This window comes from Gallus gallus, chromosome 3, assembly GCF_016699485.2.
Source record: "Gallus gallus isolate bGalGal1 chromosome 3, bGalGal1.mat.broiler.GRCg7b, whole genome shotgun sequence".
NCBI lineage: Eukaryota > Metazoa > Chordata > Aves > Galliformes > Phasianidae > Gallus > Gallus gallus.
In genome coordinates, this window is record NC_052534.1 from 54,123,983 (window position 1) to 54,148,430 (window position 24,448).

Here is a 24,448-nt window from a genome sequence, read left to right on the forward strand (position 1 = left end):
TCTTCTAGCAAGAGCAGAGAGTGGGGAAAGATGCCAAAGGAGCTGAGAACAGAATCACTACACCGCATCTCATCCAAAAGAGCAGTCATGACTCAGTGATAAGACCTGCTCCAAGCGTGAACATGAAGTTGCCATAGCAGCTTGCATTATGGAGACAAATATAGCTATTACAATTTTGTAAAACTAAATATATTTGTCAGAGTAGCTTTAATGTAAAAATTGTACTCAGAAAGGGGCAACTACAGCACCATTAGTGCTAGAGTATGGAACGGACAAACATGCCCATCTCAGCAACCTTTACTGTTAAATTAACATTTTGCTTTATTTGCATGGATTTGCACCTGGACTTCACATCCTACCTCTTTCATAATTTTGATGGCTTCTACCCGGTGCTGAGGTGGTGGATAAAGCAAGATCCGGTGATAGAGAGACTGCAACACAGGCTTCATGGATTCCACTGTCCCCACCAGTCGAACCAGTTCTGCAGCAATATAGTATATGGTCCGTGCAACAGGCCCGCTAAGGGCAGGCGCTGTGGATGAACAGCCTGAACCCCGGCCATGATCAGAGACCCCCGAGGAAGGTGAATCAGCTTCTAGACAGACGTTGCTGTGGGCAGATGTGATAGTTTTGTCATGGATTGGATTTCCCAGGATTACTATGAGGGCTGGACACAGTTGCTTCCTGAGAAAAAGAGAAAAAGCAGCAGATGGTAACTAGAAAAATCTCACAGGAACAATGAAAATAGCCCATAGTTAAATGAGACACATACTCTTGTTTTAATAATCAGTTAACAGCAGTGGTTAGATTGAATAACAAATTACACGAGGCTCTTTTAAACTCCCAGGCATAAGCACGCTAGCACATACAGAAATACCTCCGGGGGCTTTATAAACATGATACTGATTTTGCAAGTTCATGTTACTGCGCCATGCTGTGCAGCATACCTCCCTCTTTAATTAGCTACAACGTACCTCAAGGTAGGAACACCAGGTTTCTGCTGGCAAATGTTTCTTCTTCTGTCCAATTTGGGAACTTAAAAAAAAAAAACCAACTGACCAAATGGAAAACAATCTCTGCTAACCACGTGGCTTGATGTTCCATTGCTGCTCTGAACATGCACGTATGTCACTAAGCATCCCTAGCTGTGGGCCACTGTTTTGATGCCTTTTGAGAACGCAATTGAAGTGTAAACTCTCATATGCCACTAAATACACCATCCTTCCTTAAACTGTCTTTCAGCAGGAATGTTCACATAATTCCACATCAGCCAATCACTTCTCTTCCTGTTCATCCTCCTCACCAACATGGTGGAACCAGAGTCAAAACCAACTCTGCCCTCTGCTCATTTAGCTGTTATGTCAGCCTTGCCTTCAGGCACTTGCCATTTTACTCTAGCCCACAATATCATAACTTAAAAAATTCAAATGCTGTATGAGAAAGCAATCCCAAACCCAATTTTCAACCACATGCCTCAGGCTCAGCTGGCACCTAGTGCAAACACCCAGTGACAAGTAATGCTTCAGCACTGAAAGTAAACAGGTACATACATCTTATTTCTCGAGCTTGTCATGCTGCCCAGAATTTTCACTGCCTCTCTTAAAAGTGTTTGCTAAAACTGTTCAGCCTCCTAAAGTCACAGTATAAAAATCACTTGCTAAAACAGATATCAGATAATGATGTTGGGTCTGCTTATTCCATTTCTTAAAAATGCAACCAGGTAGGGACATTTCAAAATGAATTAATTCATTGCCTCAGAGCAGGCACAAGTAAAGGTAGCAACAGCAACATATTCCCCACGTTAGTCCCATCAAAGTGTTTCTGTATCAAACTACGGAGAACACTCTGACAGATGAACAGAGCACTAAATCTTCTTTATCTTCCAAAGAACAAAGGCGATTATCAGTCTGTCTCACAACTTCACTAGACAGTTAATGGATTAGGGAATGCTTACGCTGCTAAAAACTGCAGACATCACCCTAACTACAGACCGTTTCATGTCTTCCTTGTGTTAATTTTATTCATCTTAAGCATGTACCTGGAGGATACATATTCCTCAGCAGCAAAGCAGGTTTAAAAAGTCCTGCCCCACCTGGCTTGCCCTCATCATGTACACGCACAAATACAAATCTCTGCAGATTTGTAAACTGGATCATCAAAATAATATAACCTTAAATAAAACAGGAAGTGTTTTCTTTTAACTGTGATCATTTCAGTGACCTTGCTTACAGGATGACCCCAAAAACAGACACAGGAGCATAAACAAAGGGTTGTTTGAAATACAACGGAAAAAACTTCCAAAATGCCATGAAAGAGAGAACGCTGATTTTACATTGAAGCTCCCGGAGGCTTCAGTACAGAGTCTACATGCAATGCTGCCAAGTGTTATCAGCCTGGAAGACCTTCTTGACTTGCAGACACTAAGGACCAGGTTATGCAATTTTTTTTTTTCTGGGACAGCAAAGGAACCTCTGAGTGCTCCTGTACACTGCATCTTTAGAATTGGGCCAGAATTATACAATTCAACTTCAGAATCACAGGGAAAAAGTTGAGCTTGAGGTCCTGTGAAATCCTGTATGAAGTACAGAACAAACTGACAGAGGGTTAATAGAGAGCTCTGCTCTTATCCAATGATTTCCTGCAGGCTTGTTTGCATGGGTGGAGGTGGGGAAAGGTCCTTGTACAGTTACTTATAAATTGACTATTTGTATTACTCTTCAGCTCTACTCACCATATTAGATCAGTGAATCCTTTGTGCTGGTGCATGCTTGGAGAGGAGCTGTTTAACATGGAGAGGATGCACTCCAAATAAAGAAGTTGAAGTTGTCGATTGTCGCTGGCGGAAAGAAAAGATGCCAATCACATCACATTGAAACAAAGATTATTTACTTGTTTTCAAGTGAGTACACTAGTTTGCTTGAAAACAATACCACAGTTTCCAGCAGTGATTTATTTTGTTACTTCTTATGGATTCACAGTAGTATGATTGCTTTTATCACCCCATTTACTTTGTACAGTTCATGAGTAGCAATCTACTACTTCTTGTAGGTAATGTAAAGAAAATAGATTTAGTTCATCAAACTTCACAGTAAGGAATAAAAAAAAAAAGATGCAAAATATGACAAGAAGAAAAATAACAATAATTCTTCAAATTTAATCTGAAAACTTGAAGTAGAAGAAACACTTGAAAGAGGAAAAAGGGATGACCAGAAGATGTTGGAATTATCAACAACTTCTTCAGGCAATCTGAAGGGCATTTAGACTACTTTCTTCTGGTTATCTTTTCTCTTTCATTGATGAAAACTACAACAGTTGCAAGTCAGTGTCTATAGGCAAAAACTTACATGATCACACAGCCCCCTTTCAGAGCCTTGTCAGTTATACTCTATAAATCAAACACAAAGTGAGCTTAAAGAGGAAGAATGTGAAAGATCCTGTAGGCACTTGGTATCAGTGTGCTTGTAATGTACAATGTACTCGTACCTATTCTCAGAATTAGCTGCAGGTTTCAGCAGACGAGATAAGTTGAGGTCTGTCATAAGAAGGTAGCTTCCCACAGCACTCACATTCTGGTTTACATTTTGTAAACTAAATGTTTTTTGCCATGCTTTTTTGGTCCAAAACGAGAGCTGGAAGAACATATTTCATGATGTATGAGGGCTGCTTTGAAAGTAATGCCTCCTATTTTATTATGTTGGCCCACAACATCAGAGGTGGATGCTGGTGACATGGCAGCAAAGGTTGAAACTTCCCACTACTATTCCATTATGTTTTGTTGTTGTTGTTTGTTTGTTTGTTTTTTGCTGTGTGACAGACAGCAGCAGAGGGGAAGTCTGACAAAATGGCGTTGGAAGCAAAGGTCTGTCATTGCATTTGTCTGTGTGGCAAAAATGGCACCCATTGACATTCATTAATGCTTGCTGAGTGTTTATGGAGAACAAATAGTGGAGGTGGTGGGTGGTACGTTTCAGCAGTGGCAACAGCAAGTTATAAGACAAGCCACGTTCCAGATGGCCATGCACTGCTGTCACACCATGAAATGAAGAGCACCTCGATCAGCTCATTCAAACGAACTGGCAGACTACAACCAGAGAACTATGTACAGAGCTGAATATCACCTTCAGTATATTGGAAATGATGGTGGCAAAAAAGTCAGAAAGTTTGCACCTAGTGCATCCTACAAATGCTCACACAGGAATAGAAACAACACAGTATGTGAGTTTGTTAGAACCTATTGAACCAATGAGAAGTTGAAGGTGACAGCTTCCTGGATCACATCATTACTGGTGATGACATGTGATGTTACCACTATCAGAATCAGAGCCAGAATCAAAAGGTCAGTCCACGGAGTGGCAACGTGAATTCCCCATCAACAGAGAAAATTCAAGATGCAGCCCTCAGCAGGTAAAGGTGATATGCACTGTCTTTTGGAAAAGCAAAGAGGTGATCCTTCTGTATTTCCCAGAACCTGGACAAACAATCAACTGACCACTACATCACAATGCTGACTAAGTTGATGAAGGCTTGAATTTCCAGAGTCAGGACAGAGAGTAAGACAGCCTTCCTCTTGCAACATGATAATGCCAGGCTCCATACCAGCTTGAAAACTGTGGAGTGCACTGTCAATACTGGCTATGCTGTCCTACTACATGCACCATATTGCCCAGACTTGGCAGCTCCTGACTTCCATCCACTCAAGCTGATGAAAGATGGACTGTGTGGGCAACGTTTTCCTAGCAACAATGCGATCACAGCAGCTGTGAAACAGTGAGTTACCTCTGTGCAGATTTTTAGAAGTACAGCATGCAGGCTCTTGTCCATCACTGGCAAAAATGCATAGCTAATGGCAGTGACCATGTAGAAAAATAGTTTTCTGTAGCTGAGAATTTTTTTCTATCAAATAGCGTTATTGTGCTCTTTGTGCATCTGTTGCAGTTTCCATGGAATTAATAGGAGGCATTACTTTCAGAGCAATCTATGCATGACAGTAGGTAAAGAAAGCTGTGAGCAATGTATCTATTTTAAATGAAATTAAATTTTCTGTCACTGTCTGTCTCAATGTGTTTTGTTCACCTAGATATTACAATTTCTGTTACATTTCATCACGTGCGCTGTAATTGTTCTCTTTACAATGATTGCTTTCATGACACGCAGCAAGCTAAAAAAAGAGAACTTGTTCTTTGACAAACTCTTCACTACTGTATGGAAGTTACCTACAGATTAGATTTGCTGGAAGTTCTTTAAAGCTAAACAGTGAAATTAGCTTCTCATCTCAAGTGAGAATTAAATTAATTCATTATGAACAATACTCCTTCCTGCAAACAATTTAATCACAGTTTTGTTCCATAATCTCAGAACTATGACAATACGATCACATGTATCAGTGAAACTCCCAATCTCCAGATAACAAGTTCAAATTATAAACTGAAATAACTCACTTTATGACAGCCTGGAGCTTCTCACAGAGCACAGTGAGGACAGATACAACATCATCACAAAGAGACTCCGCTGAAGTACCTCCAAAAAGGACAAAGATCAGAGCCATTACATATTTGCAGTGAGATTACAACCTCAAACCGTGTGGACTTTCAGAGTTGGTCAAAGCATACAAACAATAAGCAAGGCAGCCAAAATTCAGACAGGATGCAGAAGAAAGAGTCCTAGATTGGAAACTGATCTCCATACAATGACAAAGCAGTAGTATTAAATCCAGAGAGAGCATTGATGCTTGCATGCATTTAGAAAAGATTAGCTGAAATTCAATTCAGGTAATAGAATAAGCAAATAATAACAATAAAAAAGGGACCGGCTGCAGCACTTCTCTGGGGAGCTAAACATATCTGCAGCTCTCCATACAGTTTGTCTCTCATCCACAGAGATCTTAAAAGGGGATTGTTTTCACTTTCAATATTTTAGCCTCCATCCATACAAGTTCTCCTGCAGAAATCCAGTGAGAAAATTCAAAAGCAGGGAATATTTTGACCTATCAGGGAAGACAGTGGATATTAAACCAGAATGAGAGCAGAAAAAATCTCTTCTAAGGTTATAATTTGGCACGTGTGAACTTTGCTAGTAATGTGCTTTCAAAAGCTGCCATTATACAAATGCCATCCCTGGCCCAAAATACAGCAAAGACAGCCATTTACAGATGCTACATCCTGCTCTATGAGTCTGCTTCAATTTGGGAATCCATTTATTAACTCTTTCTCCAGAGCACTGAAACACTTTAATTACAGAAGTTAGCACTGTGAAACAACCATTTATAACTATGCGGAGAGCAATGCTGTTAACACGGCTCAAATGAAGACACTATTGGCAATATCAGGAGCTAACAAGGCTGTTTCAGCTCTTACCACAAGTAGCACAGACAGTAACAAGCTACAGAGAAAGTAAGAGATCCTGAAGATGGAATTTCTGTGATTTCAACAGCTGTGAGATGATGAATGGAAAGTGAAGAATTAATAAGCTGGGTTGGAAGGAGTCACTAAAAAAGTAGTACTGATACCTTGACTCTTGAATTTCTGCAGGGCCTCATTATTTTCAATTGTCTGTTGAGGAAAGACAGATGTGGTATAATCAGTGCAACTAGAAGAAAAGCCACTGTAGAAGCAATGCTTTAACAGCAGATCTTTCTTAACAAATCCATGTCCTCTATCTTGATTTTTTTGTTGTTGTTGTTTAAGTGAAGCTTTTGCACTAAATTTTCAAAAATACCTTAAGAAATGTTTAAACAATCACTTAGATTTAAGAAATTCACATCTCGTTTAGCTGAACTGGGATTTGTAAATTCTTAAGGGATTTCCTACATCTATAAAAACACACTAATAACTAGGCATGTCGTCTCAATGAAAATAACTGAGAAAAAAGCACAGTCTAGACTTCACAAGATACTTAGAAACCAAAATCCTCTGAGTACTGGAGAGTTTATCACACCATCATCATTAATATTGCAGTGCCAATACACAAATTAATGACAGCCAGGAAGTGGAAAGGACCTCTTACATCATTTGGCTCAGCTGCGGTATAGGATTCCTCCTATCAATGCAGTTTTCACCTACTCTGCATTTAGAGCAGAACTAACAAAATTCAAATTTCAAATCCAAACTAAACTTCCAAAACAATTTTCTTTCTGTCTTTCTTTCTTTCTTTTTTTCCTAAGTATTATGGCTAATAAGATGAACCTACTTAGCACACAGAGAAGATAACTTTAAGTAAACCTATGAGTTCAGTTCTGCGGTTACTTATTAGGATAAAGATAATCTAGTCCAGCAATCCAAAACAGAAGTGGTCACCCTAACCCAAAACAGGTACAGGGAAAATAATCTACACAAATACAGTCCTCAAAGTTTTCTAATAAACAGTTATTGACCTTTACAAATAGTAGTTTTTTTCTATATATACAAACAAGCATAAACAAATGTAAGAGGCCAATGACATTTCATATTTGCCCAGAACATTTACAGTTTTGCTGACAATGTGCTGGGATTTCACTCAAGCAGCTCTCATGGATTTTAATAATGCAATAAACAGAAGTAGTATTTTTTGGTAACAACTGAGCAGACAAAGCAATCCATTAAATTACCTTCATTAAAAGAGAGTAGCAATAAAAACCTCAATTACACTTTCAACAGCTGAGAATTTGTTTGGTTGATGTAAATACCTGTAACGTAGGATATTTTGGTGAAAGGATTTCCACAAATCTCAGGTAAACAAGCAAACAGAATAAAAAATAGAAAAGGAAAAGGTCAAAGCAGTCTGACATCAGAACAAAGCCTCTTCTGCTTAACAGAATGAGAACAAAATGCAGCCAAGTAGGGCTGCCAATGTGAGTTGCCTTCCTGATAGACTGCTCTGAGGCAGGCAAAAAGTCAGAGCCCAACAAAGCTTCCGAAGGGGATTAGTTGTGGAAGTCTGAAATAAAATCCATAAGGCACAATAAGCCAGTACAGTGCACTGCATTCAGAGAAACGAAACGGTACGCAGCTATGGGTATGGAACCAGTTGTCGATGCCAGAAGGCTCACCATATTTTCTTGCTTTTGTCGTAACTGTAAAGTCAAGTCACTCAACATTTGGCTGAGGGTTGCCCGCACAGCGGTGTTAATGCTCCGCTGGTGACAGCTAGATACATATGTCTCAATGCAAACCTGATGAGGAAACAAGATAGCAATACGTAGATATTAACTGTAACTTACCAGTAACACACTTCAAGAGGATACCAAGATCTCTTGCATGCAGATAGTCAGCCTTCCTCGTTATTCCACATTACCACATGAAAAGCTTTCAGCAATATGGGTAACTGAGTAAACAGCACCAAGAAGTAATATGCAGCTCATTAGTTAATAAGTCTCACAGCTGCAGGAATGGTAAGGCAAAACTGGCAAAAATCTTCCCCTTCTGTCAAGCCCAACTGAGTTTGGCGCTTGCCTTGTACTTAAAAAAACAACACATCTTTAAATGTCAGCCTGATTGTTCTTTTCTACAGACTTATTTGTAACTACCACCCTGCAAGTCTGTAATTTGTGTAATGTAAATAAACTCCAATCCTTAAAAGTTGCTGTTTTTCTCATATAAGTATTCACCTTTTTTTCTTTTCTTTTTTTTTTTTTTCTTCTCCCCCACCCCCCTGTAATTAGCATAAGGGCAAATAGTGCCTCACAAATCTGGTAGCCTTCTATGACACAGTGACTATATCAGTTTATAAGGGAAGATCAACTGATGTTACCCACCTGGACTTCTGTAAGGCCTCTGATACAGTTCCATAAGACACCCTTATCTCTAAATTGGAGAAATATGGATGTGAAGGGTAGACTATTCAGGGGCTAAAGAAAGAATTGGCTGGATAGTCACAGCTGGAGGATTGTGGTCCACAGCTCTGTGCCTAAGTGGAGCCCGGCCACGAATGGCGCCCCCCCCAGAGGTCTATCTTCAGACCAGCGTTCTTCAATGTCTTTATCAATGACACAGACAGTGGGATTGAGCATACCCTTAGCAAGTTTGCAGAGGGCACCAAGCTGAGGGGTGCAGTTGATACGACAGAAGGAAGGGAAGCCATCCAAAGGGACTTCAACAGGCCTGAAAAGCGTGCCCACACAAACCTAACAAGGCTCAACAAGGCTAAGTGCAATAAGCTACACCACAGCCAGGGCAATTCCAATCATGAGTAAAGACTGAGAGAAGAACCCATTGGGTTCAGCCCTGCTGAGGAGGACAAGAAAAACTTGATGAGAGCCAGCAGCGTGCATTTGCAGCCCAGAAGGCGTACTGTATTCTGGCCTACATCAGAAGAAGAATGGAAAACATGGACAGGGAGGTGATTGTCCCCCTCTGCTCTGCCCTCATGAGGCCCCACCTGGAGTACTGTGTTCAGTTCTGAGGCCCCCAGCACAAGAAAGATGTAGAGCCATTAGAGTTGTTCCAGAGGAGGGCCACACAGATGATTGGAGGTCCTCTCCTATAAAGAAAGGTTGAGACTGTTGGGCTTTTTCAACCTGGAGAAAAGAAGGTCCTGGGAAGACCTTTCAGTACTTAATGGGAGCTTATAAACAGAGGAGAGAGACTGACTTTTCACACAGTCTGATAGAGATAGGACAAGGGGGAATGGTTTTAAACTAAAAGAGGAATATTAGATATTAGGAGGACATTCTTTACTCAGAAGGGTGGTGAAGCACTGGAACAGGCTGCCAGAGAAGCTGTGGATGCTCCACTTGGAGGTATTCAAGGCCAGGTCGGATGGTGCCCTGGACAGCCTGATCAAGTGGGTAGTAACTGGATGATATTTAAGGTTCCTTCCAACCCATACCATCCTATGATTCTATTATACTGAAGCAAATATGTATACACAATGCAGTTATTATTTAATATGGCACATATCATTACATCTGAAAGCCTCTAAATGGCTTTTCTTACCACAGAAGACACTACTGTGATATAAATTACATAAATGGTTGTCTTTTAAATACTAGCAATCAGCCTAAAGACTCCTTAGCTGGGAGAACCCCAGTGAGAAGCCTGCAATGAAAGAACATCAGTGTATCATCTAGTTCCCAGCTCCATGCTCAGCTGCTTGCAGTTTTTTTTGACACTGTGTTGTGACCAAAATTCTGCTGGACTCTTGCCTCAAGATGTTACACAGATAGCTACCAAAGCATAATATACCTGGGATCCAGGGGATGGGACATTGCAAATTACAGTCTCTATCCTTAATGAGATTTTTTCTGGGGGAAGTTTCCTACTGAACTGTTGTAACCACTGTAATTTCTTAAGCTACAAAATGGGTAACAGCCTTGACACAGCTTCATGGGTTTTCAACAACGGTGGAAGAAAATCTTCTGAGACCGCAATCTGAAGAAGCATCATATAAAGGACTGAATCAACACTGTGACTCAGTTCTTATTATTCTTTCTCAAGATTCCAATCCCCTCCCAAAACAAAAGATTTTACAGATCTTTAGAGCGATTGGCACGTGAAAGTGATTTTGTAAGTTAAAAGAAAGGTCCAACCATTCCCATCACTCAGTTACCACCCAAACTCCAGTGAACAAAGAATCCTAAAGACTATTAACCACAATGAGTCAGAGAGGCCAAACCATTCCAAATGCTGCTGAGCTGCTGCACAAGGAGGAACAATTGTTCTCAATCTTTATTTCTAGAGTTCCTGATTTAAATGATGGAATGCCATTCACAGAGATAGGCTGACTTTCTGGTAAGAGAATGGTTGATATCATCTTCTTCTCCCCCCTCCCCATGCCTGCTAAGGAGCAGCGGTACTGTCCTTGAGCTCTGGTCTTATGAAGGCGTGCGTTCTAAATGGCTGGGCAAGGTACCTTTTGAAAAGCCATTGATGAAGGAATGCCAGTAAAAATTCGAGAGCTCAGGGCCCCAAGGAGGTATGCAATGGACATTTTGATCATTTCATGCATTCGGGGACTTCCAGCTCTATTGCATGCAAAACACAACTAAGAGCAAAACACAGAAAGGTTAGCTAATGAAACAACAGAATTAAACAAAACAAACTTTCCAAATGTAGATGGCAGTAACAGATACACACATGACAAACAACAGCCAAAACATGAACTATGCTTTCTTGTAGTGGTCCAGGCAAGCATGAGAAGTTGCACACAGTAAGAATTAATCAGTTTTCATTACTAATAATACTTAAACCATATAATGCAGTACTCTTCATGTTGGATGCTTCATTCATTTTAGGCTGAAAATATTCAGTAAGATTCATGGTGTCTTTGATTTATACACATGGAGTGAGAATGACTAGACAGTGCAAAACAACCAGGTAGTAGCCCTGTTTGTCACAGTGAATCCCCAGATAGAGGTCCACCAATAACACAGGCAGCATCTTTCCAATCCTGCAGTAACTCCTGCTTTGCTACAGAGGGCAGGCTAGGAAAAGTAAGGGACCTGAAAAGAGATGCCAAATAGCAGGGACAGTGGAGTGCATAGCTCCTCTCTGCCATCTTTCCATTAGAGCAAGTCAGAAAAAATAAATGCTGGGTCTAAGGGAAGGCTGAACTCAGAAATCATCATCTGTTTCCTACTGCTTATACACTGTAGAATTCAGGTACAAAGAAATACCGAGTCCAACTGATAAAGTCTTTGCCTTACCTAAAGCCTGGCTGAAAGGAACCCAAGGAAGCACGTATGTGCTTGAAGGGATTTGCTAATTAGAAAGAGGTAAGCATTCAGTGAAACAATATTTTCTCAAGGATTGTAGGGAAAATACTTGTACCTCCAAACATACTAAATAAAAACGTTTGTGTTCTCTATCATGGATCATTCTAATTCCCTAGGAGATGTAAAAGTTTTGTTTGTTTTGATGGCAGATCTTATCAGCACTCATCAGGGATCCTACCCATTTTAAAAGAAAAAGGAAACTACCATTGTGGTAACTCATACCACTATACTAGCAAGGATTTTTAGGAGCTGGGATGGACTTCTGGGAAGTGAACTGGAAGTACCCACAACAGCAGGGTTGAACTTCAATATATGAAAAAATATTTCCAGGATGTTTTAAACGAACAGCAGGTCTATTATTATCCAGATTGTTTACAGAGAGAACAGAAAATATTTTTGATACAGTTCATAGCACACAGAGCACGCCTGATTGACCATTTTCCTCTACTCTGTGCTGAAATCAGAAGGGTTTAGATCCATAAAACACCTTTCCCAGCATGTATTTTGCCTAAGTCAGAGCTCTTTACTTGCAGCAGAGATGGACTAAGCTGAATTAATCAGCTTATGTCCCACATGTTGGAAAGTTACTGAGAAAAACTGCAGCAAGGAAACAATCTGTTTTCTTCCGTTTGGGATGTTAACTTAGGAAGGGTTAAGTAAAACTTAAAATGTTTGGACTGGCTCTAAATACCAGTTCAGCTCAATCTTGCTGCAATCTTGACAGGTGGGCTTACAAAGACTTCCAAAAACAGCCACACCTCATGGAATTGGAAACCTCACATAGCAAAAAGAGAACAAGGGGTGAGTTGAGCAGAACATCTGTTTAAATAAATCCCCCCACAAATGGTAAAAACTGAGAAGGAACTCAACTCTTAGGCTTTACATACACAAAATTTCACTTTGAGTCTACCAAGAAACATTTAAAGAATGCCCTCGCTGTGACTGGGGCTGAAATATGGAAATACTAAGAACTAATAAGCTTTTATTTTCAAAAAGAACGGTTAGCATATACACTGGGAGGAAATAGATGGTATGTAAAAACTGCGAGGACAGGTATATCATCCTCATATTGCTCCATGGGCATTAATTCTCCTCTACATTAACAACATCATTTCAGAAAACATTCTGTACATAACTGTGTGTGCTGTGCAGGAGGATGAAGTATTTCTGTGCATCTTCTCTAACTTGAATCAACCGACTAGTGGCTTGCTACACAATTCATGCAGAAATGCTCCCTCAGTAGAACTGTGTGTATGTTTTTCTACAGCCAAAGCTCCTCTGCAACTACAAAGAGTTCCACACTAAAATCTGATTGGAAAAAAGGGGTGACGTCTAGTGGCACCTAGATAACACCACATATCCAGAGGCATAAATCCTTTACTTGGAAGTATTAGGAAAAATAAACACAAAGCTAACAGGGCATATTGTGGCACCTTTGCTGAGAAGGTATCTTATAGTCTACACATCCCTTTTCATTAAAACTCAGTAGTTTTAGAGTTGCACCAGGTAAGAAATTAGCACAATACTATGTTATTAAGAGCACAAGGACATTTTCCTACTGCAAAATGCAAAGCAAAATAAATATGAGGAGTTGTATGCTATAGCACTGCAAGTTCACTATCATCAGTCAATTTCACAAAGTGTACCTTCTCATGCAAGCCCACCAGCTCTGTACAGTTTGCAGCGATATTTTCATACTAGATATAAAGTAGTATGAGTCCTTAACATGGCAGCTATGATGTGGACTACTTCGGATTCAGGCAGGATACACACAGAAGACACAGTCTAGCTGGAGGGGAAACATTAAATGGCTCCAACAGTGGTACAACTGAGGAACTTACCTCAGCAATCTTCAACACTGAGCTCCCATTCAGCTCAAATGTGGAGGTATATGTTATACAGAGCAAGACCTTGAATCAAAAGAGAGGGAAGAAAGAAAGAAAATTTAAATTCCATCTGTTATGCTTCTCTTCCCCATTCGTGCATTTTCAGCTACCTCCCTCTTCATTCTTAGAGTAGACATCAGAAGCTTTTTAGCACTATGTTACTGGAATAAAGGGGTTGGCAATATCAAGGAGCTTGGTTGCTTCCTCCTGAAAAGTTGCAACTGTTCACCCAGAGGTGTAGCCCAATGGACTATTTATCAGTCTCCCACATCTGACCGAGGAAGGACAGACAGTTCTGTGATCAATCCCGGCCTTGAAAAACCAGTTGATAGCCAAAATCCATTCATACTTTATCCACAAGCTTTCCATGATTTATAATGAGTCCATTCATTTATTTCTGTTAGTGTGACAAATGAAGGAGGGAAAAATGTATAAGATACAAGTTATTACTCAGATGACACAGGCATGTGTGTTATGTGAAATAAGCCATTCATTGCCGCTAGACATGGAAAGGACTTCCAAGCCTTAGGATGTTTCCAGTAAGTATACTGTAGTCACTTGATAATGTGCAATAAAAAGTAATTCCAGTTCACAAGGGAATAGGGATGAAAAGCCCTACATCTTACTTTGACGGGAAGAGTAGTAAAAATGTGATGCTATCCACCATGGGATAATGTTGTATGATGTTTTCACCATCTGGCAATGTCCTTCCTTCCCCCTTCCTCTCTTCCTCATCTCTCTTTCCAATCCCCCCAGCACTATGGAAGACTGTCCTCTCTCCTTCCAAACTGAAGATTTCCCCAGTGCCAGGAGTTATGCTTTGCTTGAAACAGCCTGAGTTTCTTAGGATAAGTGTACCAGAAGAACATCAATGACACTAATAGCAATATGTTGGTCCCTAGAACTTCCTCAGCCCATAGGTACTATCATTCTCCATTTCAGAAGGAAATTCAGGGCACCAGGGAAGTTAGCGTTACTGACTGTTAATCATTTCTCTCATCTATTACATGCTTCTCAGTGAAACTAGGTTTTCTTTTACTGTTTGGTTCCTTGACAGCTACTGACATGATATCCTAGGGCAATCTCCTTAGCCTAGAATGGAAAACAAAGAACTTCACCACTGTACGTCTGATCAGATTTTAAGAGTTCAACAAACAAACAAACAACAACAACAAAAAAAAAAAAAGAAAAAAAAGGAAGAAAAGTGGCATATTTGAGGAGATTACTGTCTTTAGGTCCCTGCAGAGCATCATTTTTCTGATTACACTGTGTTGCCATTTCCACAGTAAGTTGGAACAAGAGAAAATTACTCTAACAGTTTGAAGAAGCAAGCCGTATCACCTCTGTAAATCACGATGATCTCTACAACCATCTCAAGGTCTTCAAAAAGAACAACAAAAAAACACGGACAACTCTACTGTAGTACTGCTTAAGCAGGCTGAAGCCCCTGGACCCTCATCAGTACTACTTAATCTCTGGGAGAGTTCTCTGCACAGTTATTTTTCATTGTAGGGGAAAAATCCATTACTAGGAAATAAGCATTTAATAATTTTAGGGTAATTTGAACTCTACACACAAGAGAAGCTCTGAGCACTATCTGTGTGTTCATACATGTACAAAGTGCCTGCCCATAGATGAGTGCATCATTTTTCTGTAGGACATAAATAACCTCCTTCATATTTTGACAGCACGAAAAGCTTTGACCCACTGAAATTCATGGTATCTTTACAATTTTTTTAAATTATTATTTTTTTACTTTTTCCAGCAGAAGAACTGTATTTCACTACAGGTTATCACACGTTATCCACAATTTATTTGAATGCATTTTTATAATATAAAGAAAATAACAGTCAGGGACTTGTTCCTATTCTTAGGAAAGATGATTCTACAGCCAGAAGTATTCCAAGAAAACTATTATGTAACAGCAGCTTTATATGTTTTATATATGATATCTAGCCCTGATTCTCACTCAGTTCTTTGTAAGTAGATGCTGACAGATTTGGACAAGCGCTAGAGGTAATGAGGAATGAAAAGGACATGCCACTCTTCTGCAGTACAATGTTTGTGCCCTATCATCTATTTTTACACATTTAGCATTTAGCTTTAGAGATAAACAGTTTCTAAGCCCACTTTCTTTACAGTTTTCAAAATCACAGAAACAAACAGTTATCTGCCAGACTCTTAGCATATTCTTGGCTTACTTCACTTGTTACCATCTTCCCTTACAAATTGTTTCTAAGATCTGGAAGACGGTCTCTGACCACGCACAAGACTGCCCTCAGCTACGATTTCTATCAGCACTGCTGCAGAGCTCATTTACAGTCTTGGCTACGTTCCAGGCACTTAACTCATGCTTCCCCATTTCAATGGAACAGGATGACAGCAGTTTTTTTCTGAGATTACTGGATGAAAGATGGGATTAAACAAACAAACAGCCCTTAATCATTCAAATGCATTACAGACACTGATTCTCCAGACAGTACATCGCTGTGGTGAATTAACCTTGGCTGGACCCCAGATGCCCACCATGCTGCTCTCATTCCCCCTCCTCATCATGATGGAGAGAATATGTGATGAAAAACTTATGGCCAGGATAAAGACAGGGAGATTGCTCACCAATTACTGTCAGTTAATTTAATTGATTGCAAATTAGTAACAGAGGATAGTGGAAAAAAAAACCAAAACACCGAAATTCAAAGTTCTTTCCCTCCTTTCCCCCTGTTCTTCTTCCCAGACTCAACTTTACTCTCAACTTTTCTACTTCCTTCCCCAAGCAGTGCAGGGGAACAAGGAATGGAGGCTGCAGTCACTCCATAAGGCTTTATCTCTGCAGCTCCTTCATGGTCACTCTGCCTCTGCTCCAAGTGGGGTCCTTCCCATGGGGTGCAGTCCTTCCTGAACCAATCCTGTATGGGTTTCCCACAGGCCGCAGCTCTCCAAGCACTGCTCCAACATGGCTCCATACTATGGGGCCCACCCATCAGGCACTGTTCCAGCACAGGTCTGCATGGGCAGCAGCTCTCCTAGCCCTTCCCCACCATGGGCTCCTTTCCACAGGCTGCAGTTCTGGCCTGGGCTGCTCCTACAGGTCTCTCCATGGGCTGTACCACCTTCAGGACATATCCACTGCTGCGCCGCAGGCTCCTCCATGGCTGCATGGGAAGATCTCCACAAGGTGCCTGTGGGCTGCAAGGGGACAGCCTGCTTCTATGTGGGTCTCTCTTGGGCTGCAAGGAGCTTCTGCTCCACTCTTGGAGCACTTCCTGCCCTCCTTCTGTGCTAACCTTGGGGGCTGCAGGGCTGTTTCCTCACATCTTCTCATTCCTCTCTCTCACAGCTGCTGTGCAATATTTTTTGCCTTTTCTATAAATGTGTTATCAATGAGGCACAACCGGCATCAGCCACTAGTTCAGCTTGGGGCAGCAGCTGGCTTGTTTTGGAACTGGCTCCTATCTGACATGGAGCAGCTGCTGGGCCCTTCACACAGAGGCCACCACTGCATTACCCTACTACCAACGCAAATCCAATGCAATCCCAGAGGCTGCTTAACTGCTCATGATACTAATTCAAGCAGTCTATATTTAAAAAGTTAAGAAAAGAGACTTTCTTATGCAATGACATTTTGTTTTCACAACCAATTGTAGCAGAAGAGAAAAAAAAATGCTACAAAGCATTTCCTAGTACCACCATCAGTACAAAACAAAGTTGAAAATCAGCTTCTGCTCTGCATTAGTGTGGTGAAGTCTTAATTGGTTTGGACTCTAAAACAACCTTTTGTTTTTAGAGGAGCTTAGATAACTGTAGAGATAGTTTCAAAATCACACAACCTCTAAGATGTTATAACTGGCTTGTATTATCTTGCAAATGCCTGGATGAGATCAGATTTCCGTAAATGGCCTAGCCATAATGAAAACATTAATTTTAATTACTGTTGAAGCTCTGCCTGTCATAGAACAAGAAATACGATTCCCACTCCCTGGAGTCCCAGGATACCAATTGTAGTACAAGATTGCACACACAGGCAGTTTTCACAATAGGTAAGAATGAAAAAAAAGTGCTTCTAATGGTACATTAAAGTCAGTAGACACAAAATGACTTACAGTATTTGAACTGTGATGGAATTTAACTTATGTTACAATGTCTATTTTAAGGAGATCTCTTACAGAGGGAACATTTTAGGTTATGAGAGTGCTAAGTGCTGCCAGCCAAGTTTCCCAAGCGCTTAGTACATATTTGTAGCGAAAGCCAATCGTCACACTGAAGAGCCTATGGTGGAATCATATGAACTCAACAAGGTGTGAAAGCAAGCAAGCAGTGCCCCCAGGATAGTGAAGGAGGGCAAAGGTACAAAGCTGAAAACCAATTGTAATCTATGATGACAAAAGGATGCTTTATCAATTCTCTGCATTTAAATGCACAAGTCCAACATTGATACACCAGTGACACAGTTCTACTCTTCCAGCACAGTCCCATTAGTAAAATCCTTTGAACACCTGCGTTTCTTCTATCTTGGATGCATGCAGTCACTTTAGACCTGAGAGAGTTAGTTTTGCAGCCACTTCTGATCTCCTCATGGGACTTGTAAAATAAGCCTTTCCTTGCTTATTTTATTTGTAGCCTAGTAAACTTGTATGCAATATATGCTTGAACGATTCTCAAAACTTTCTCCTCTAGAAGAGTGAAAACAGCCAGAAAACAAGGCAGGACTATTCTTCTCATTTAATAATTCCACATTTAAAGCAGTCATACAGTATTTCTGCAAAATAGAAGAGCAGCTACCTTTGCATTCGGCAGAATAACTAGTAACCTGGCCATGTTACATTCTTTGGCTCTGAAGGAAAACAAGGGCTGAAGAAATGAAGTGCATTAATGAACTTGTGCACACAGTGTCATCATGTATCACCATACAAAACACAGCAAGTTTTTAATTATGAAAAGAAAGGCTTATGAAAAGAAAGAATTATGAAAACCATGAATCAGTAAACCCATGAAAGGCCTTGCTATCACCAGCAACTGGTGCTCAGCAATAGGCATGCATCAGGGTTTCAAACAAAAGCGTTATATCTGCTACAGGAGAACCTCACAAATTATCAGTGGTGACATGCTGAATACTCCCACATGACCATGCTCATTAGTTTGCTGGACTAGAACAAGAACTACTGCTGAGCACTATTTATGGTGCACTGAAACTTCTGCATACGTAGTACAGTTGTAGGAAGAAAAGAAGGGATTTAAAGCAATTGCTTAACAGATATTTAACTGGCTTTCTTAATAGCTCTGACAGTGACTTTGTCTTTAGAACTGTAACACTTAAGAGAAGGGAAGGTTTTTGAAAAAAGGGAAAAAAAAAATGGCTGAGCAGCACTGCTAGGATTGCATTTTGTACTTCACAGGTTACAATGTCTTCAGGTATACCGCACTACTTCATGAACTAGGAGACAGTTCAACTAAGCAAAGCAAAAAAAAGAATAAAAAGCAATGCAAATTGAAAGATGCCAAAGTTCTAATGCTCCTTTTCTCATGAAGAATGACATTTTAAAGAGAGATTCAAGGAGTTCAGTCACGAAATAAGTGCTTTTTGGTCTGCCTGCTCATGGTGCTGGGAAACTCCCTTAAAATAGAAGAGGTAGTATTATGTATGAGGCAAAAAACGGAAAAGAGGTAAGGGGAAAGTTAGAGGGATGAGAAAGACTATCACCATTAGGGGAAAAAAAGTGGAAAAAAGCAATTAACCAGTAAAACCCAAAAGAAAGAGAACTATAGTAAGGAAGTTTTACATGGGGCATCAAAAAAAAAAAGAAAGTCAAAGCATCCATCTGTTCCATGTGTCTACATAACAAATATTCTTAAGGCAATCGTTTTACATACAGATACGCGTAAGTAATAACATGTCTGAGTATCGTTTCCTTGCTACAAATTATGCTAGTATTAAAAATAAAAAATAAAAATGATTACAGCGTAACTGATTAGAAACTGTAAGGACAGGAAAAAGCCCGAGAAAGGATGTTAGGGACCACCCATTCATAGAGACTAACATAATCTGCATGCATGTACAATAGCAATTTTGCTATTATTCTTGACACAGCATAGACGTTTTTTTTTCCTGCACTAGAGTACTTTGCTTAACCACATTGCAAATTACACTGATTGCCCTAAGTATTACTTAGGCAAATAAAGGAAACATACTGAAACCTCTGCTTCTCAGCTGCAATACCTTCCCCGCTGAACTCAGTTCCCACAAAAAAAAAATGAAGTTATTTGTATCCACCCACAGCCAAGAAGGAAACGAGAACAAATGTATTCCCTGGCTGGAAGATTTTGCCATTTATGAATTTTTTGGGTAAGAAAGAGAGTTGTGAACTTCCTTACACTCAGATACACAGATACATGGGATACATGCAAGGTTTCAACAGAATTACACCAAGGGAACTTTTGTGTGACCATGTACTTCAGGACAGCCAATTTAAGCTCACTGTTTCAAGTCACTAGATTTTTTTTTTTTTAAATAAGAAGGTAGCCTGAAGATAACCTAAAAAACAGTATAGCACAGGTTGTCTAGCCTGCTAGAGCACTTCACCGTGTCCCAGGCCATCTCCTGACCAGCATCCAGGAAAGAAGTGATTGAAAAGCCAGATAGGCTATTTTTGTGGTTGCTTGGCACTATAATCTTCAGTAAACAATAGTGGCTGGCTGCAGGTGAAAGATGAAATGGCAATATATGAAAGTTAAAGGGTTTCTGTACTTGGCTTTGTGATCAAACGGTGTCTTTATGGCTTACTTCCTTGACAGCTAAGTGATCCTCAAGTCCTTGGTACACATCTAAAGTCTGTAGGAACTTGTCCTTCCCATCCACGCCAAACAGCTGTTAGTTATGTCACACGCTTCAGAGCTGGAGACCTGCTGCTTCCCATGTAGTACAGGGAAATCTGCAGGTATGACTCAGAGACACACTGCTTGCGTATGTGGCCTGGCAAAGAACAGCTCAGTGATAAGACTCCAGCACTGTTGAGGTTCCTCCATTTCTCCTTTCTGAGACAGTTTTTCTTCAAAATCAGCACTCATGCAAAAGACACCAGTCACAAGCACTCCACAATAACAAATAAACCTGCAGACAGCAAAATCTATGCAGTATTTGATCACAAGCATTTTCATTTATTTATTGCCCCTTCTGTCTTACCCATGCTACAGTCTGAAGGGAGGAGTGACCACAGAGGGCCAAAAACCCTGCCCTCTTATCCTTCCACTCTTTTGTAACAGTCATGGAGAAAGCTCAGGTATTTAACTCAAGACTGTGGATTCCGCTATGATGGTCAGGTACCTAAAAATTGGGGGAGGGGGGATTATGACTTTATAGGAATATCAAAATCTTAATTATGAGTACTAGGTATTCACTATAGTTCTAATTAATTCAGGAAAGAATGAGCTTATCTTGAAATACACAAGGTAGGTCACCCAGTTCATTGGAATTAACCTGGTTACCTAAAATTAAGAATTTAAAAAAAATATATATAGAGAGAGAGAGAGAAGTGAACCCAAGAGAGTCTAGATTTGCAGCTGGCCTACATTGCAACAATTAAAATTATGGAAAGGTTGAGCAGGGGAGCCACTAAAAACCCTTGCACAGCAAGATGGGACTGACTGCAGGCAAGAATCCTGTGTGCACATTATGCAGGTTTTTGCAGACTCCTTTCTTTAAGGATGCAGACTTCACATATCTCTGAATTATGGACTGGACAAAAAAAACAGATATTGCATATTGCTCATATCAGGCACCGCTGTTACAAGAAATAATGAACACATCCTGGTGAAACTTTCATCTGCAAATTTTCAGCATTTTCTTTATTATTATTATTATTTGTTGTTCTTATTAATATGCATTTTAAGCCAGTTCTGAATTAAAGCACAAGAATAAAGATGGACATTCATTTTTTTTACTGTATATGAAACAAGTCCCTCCCTGCTCATGAAGAGAGTAGAATGCAATTTGTATTGCAAGTGATGTTGAAAAATATTCCCAATAATGCAGTGCACAAGATGTATTGAGAGGGAAAAAATGACCTGTAATCACAAAATTATTTATTAAAATGTATTAACTAACAGCAACAATTAGTAATTAGGTTGTTGATTCACATTCACCACTCATAATTTTACTGCTGCACCAATGAATGCTTATTTTCAAATGTGCCCTGGAATCACTCTTTTTATTCCTAAATAAAACCATTATACATGCCACGTCACAAAGAGGCAGTATAGAGAACTTTGTCTATATATACATTCTTAAATCCAAGTTGTTTCAGCACAGCTATTCTGTCCATTTGATCGCACAAGTCAAGAAAAAGCAGAACAGTTGCAAATGATATTCTACTAAGCAAAAATCAAGGTGTATGTGGAGAGATATATTTCATAAACATTAAGCTTACAACAGGGGGAAGATATCCATGTTTGTGAGAGCTTATTATGCTGATCAGCTCATTTACCAGCATCCAAGGTAAATATATCCATCAGAGAGACCAAGATTTTAGACTTATGCTCAGTCAACATTTCAGATCAAACACTCCAGAACTACTTTTCAAATGCATAGTAAATTTTTCTCTATCAGAAATGGCCAAAGCAAAAACCAACCAAACAACTCCTCTTCCCTTCTCCCCTCCTGTCTTAGAAAAAATAATTACAAACATTCAACCTAAAACCAGCATTTATGAGGCAGAGCTATTTGATTCATGATTCATGACCTGCCGTTACAGAAGCTAATTTTCATCACAGATTTCATTTCTGACTGTAGCCAAAACCAAGAACGGAAGCCCCAAAAAGAGCTGTCTAGTATTGTTGCTGGAGAGCTCCCAAATGCTGTATTAATGCATCAGTGAAGAGGTACAGAGAAAAGGCTGCTGTAACACAGCATATTTAGCAAGGGTTCATTAAATCTCATTCAGAGCTTAGAAAGAGTTTTGGCTGAGTGTTCACTGAAAGCCTACAGAATAAACACAGAAAAATTATGATCATCAGCAAACAGTACACCTAAGCCACTAACAAATGCAAATAAGAGTCACTGAGAATAAACTAACCCTTCCTAAATGAAATTCCTGTTCATTGTGGGTAATAGGTAAATACAGGGATTAGAAGAACCCTCCCTCAAGCAAACCTGGAAGAACAGATTCTGGTTCTGGGAAATCCACAAGTCTATTTCAAAAAACACCACAAGTAGAGTAGCAGAAATACCATGTAAATGAATCTTCCCAGAAATTTTCAAAGCTGAATTATGTCTTTCTTGTTTTCTGCCAAAGCCTGTTATTTTCTGGTATATCCATCTTATCTGGAGAGCTTATTCTGAGTGAGGACTCACCCACTATCTTGCAATTACTCATTGAGCTTCTCAATTTTTTATTTTTAATATCTTTTTGTTATTTTAGAAAAATGCTACCACAGACAGATAAATAGACAGAAAGAGGCACTGCATTGTTAAGGTAGCTGTCAAATTCTAAATGGAAGTCACCGTAACTTCAGTGAAAAGAGGGAAAAAAAAAAATCATTGTGGCTTTGGATTCTTTCCACCCTAGCTTCTTCCTTCATGCTATGTTTCCTCTGCTTTGGCACCAGAGTTGTGTTCAAAGCTAAATTGTAGCTCCTCTAGCTGAAGAATTACCAAAAATCAGAGCGAGAAAAGAAAAATGCTCAGCTATACATTAGTTTCATTTTCTTCTGCTGATCTGGCCACGTCCAGTAGTGCTTTTGTCAATATTGCATGTGCTCTGGCAAACAAAGGTCTAATTAAACAAAGCAGAAGTACTTCAGCCATTTTAAAGCATCTGAAGCCAGAATTTAAAAGCAGCTAGCCAAAAAAGAAACCAAGATCCTCCATACACCACAACCATACCCAAACCCATTATAATTATCTTCGGTCAAGAATTTCTCCAGAAATTCTTTCTGCGGCAGATTACTTGCTTGCTCGCCTAGTGCTAAGCCCAGCAAAACATCCCTACTCCTCAACACAAGACACAGCCTTGCGTTTCACTCAGTTGTAACGCAGCCCTATGTCACACAGCCAAATTACTCCTACATTTGAGCCAGCCACATCGTTGGTCTAGTGTGAAGGGTGAGTTACTCCCTCTTCTCTTCCACCCCTCAGTTTTGCCTATAAATCTGCAAACATATCAATAGAGCACTGAGTCACTTTGGTGCATCACTGATAAAACTGATAACATCTGATTAATGATCAACATAGCTCTTCCTTCCCAGCTTATACAAATACTATAATGTAAATATACAAGTAAAAATACTTATATTATTCCATTTTTAACTGCAATCAACTTACTGATGGATTACAGGAAGATATAACAAGGTACCGTACTGAGTGATTTTCCATTCCCTTGACACAGCCAGCTGAGCATAGGAAAAGCACAAACAGGTTCAGCATATATGAGGTTTTTTTCAGTGTGATAATGAAGTATCATGGCAACAGCAAGGTAAATGCTAAGGTGGCCTTGCATCAGGTCCATTGTTTCTGTTGATCACACTTTTTAGATTACTTGGTTTCTTAGCATCTTTACGCATGATTTAAAACACATAAATAAGCTCAATTTAGTTCTCAGTGTGAAAACACTAATAAATTGCTGTCCAGATATGTTAGAGGTACCGAGAATATGCAGACAGCATAGCCATTGAGATACTCTAAAGACATATGATGCTTGGCACTTAAACAGCATGCAAGTTTCATATACCACTGACACCTTTCATTATAAGTATATGGGAAATACAATGCAGCCAGTATGCTTGCATCTGTTACTAGTGCACATTCATGCCAGGAAGTTTTAGCCTTTTCCCCTTCCTCACAGAGAAGACCAACGTCTTCTTTTGGGCACACTACTACTGTTCACGT

The 24,448-nt window shown here is 39.9% G+C and overlaps 1 protein-coding gene across 10 annotated transcripts in view; it reads right to left on the minus strand.

The window, feature by feature from the left end:
* ARFGEF3 (ARFGEF family member 3) overlaps positions 1-24,448 on the minus strand; it is an 85,687-nt gene that overhangs the window by 38,617 nt on the left and 22,622 nt on the right. For 5 of the 10 annotated variants that reach the window (XM_025149176.3, XM_004935699.4, XM_025149175.3 and 2 more), the window contains exons 5-11: positions 13,528-13,596; positions 10,825-10,956; positions 8,024-8,146; positions 6,506-6,548; positions 5,439-5,517; positions 2,732-2,836; positions 360-684 (exon numbers count right to left, since the gene is read on the minus strand). In XM_025149176.3, the coding sequence (XP_025004944.2) occupies positions 360-684; positions 2,732-2,836; positions 5,439-5,517; positions 6,506-6,548; positions 8,024-8,146; positions 10,825-10,956; positions 13,528-13,596 (876 nt within the window). Of the gene's footprint in view, positions 1-359; positions 685-2,731; positions 2,837-5,438; positions 5,518-6,505; positions 6,549-7,582; positions 7,960-8,023; positions 8,147-8,194; positions 10,054-10,824; positions 10,957-13,527; positions 13,597-24,448 lie in introns of those variants that run through there. The other 5 variants (XM_419718.8, XM_025149178.3, XM_025149177.3 and 2 more) reach the window with 4 other exon arrangements.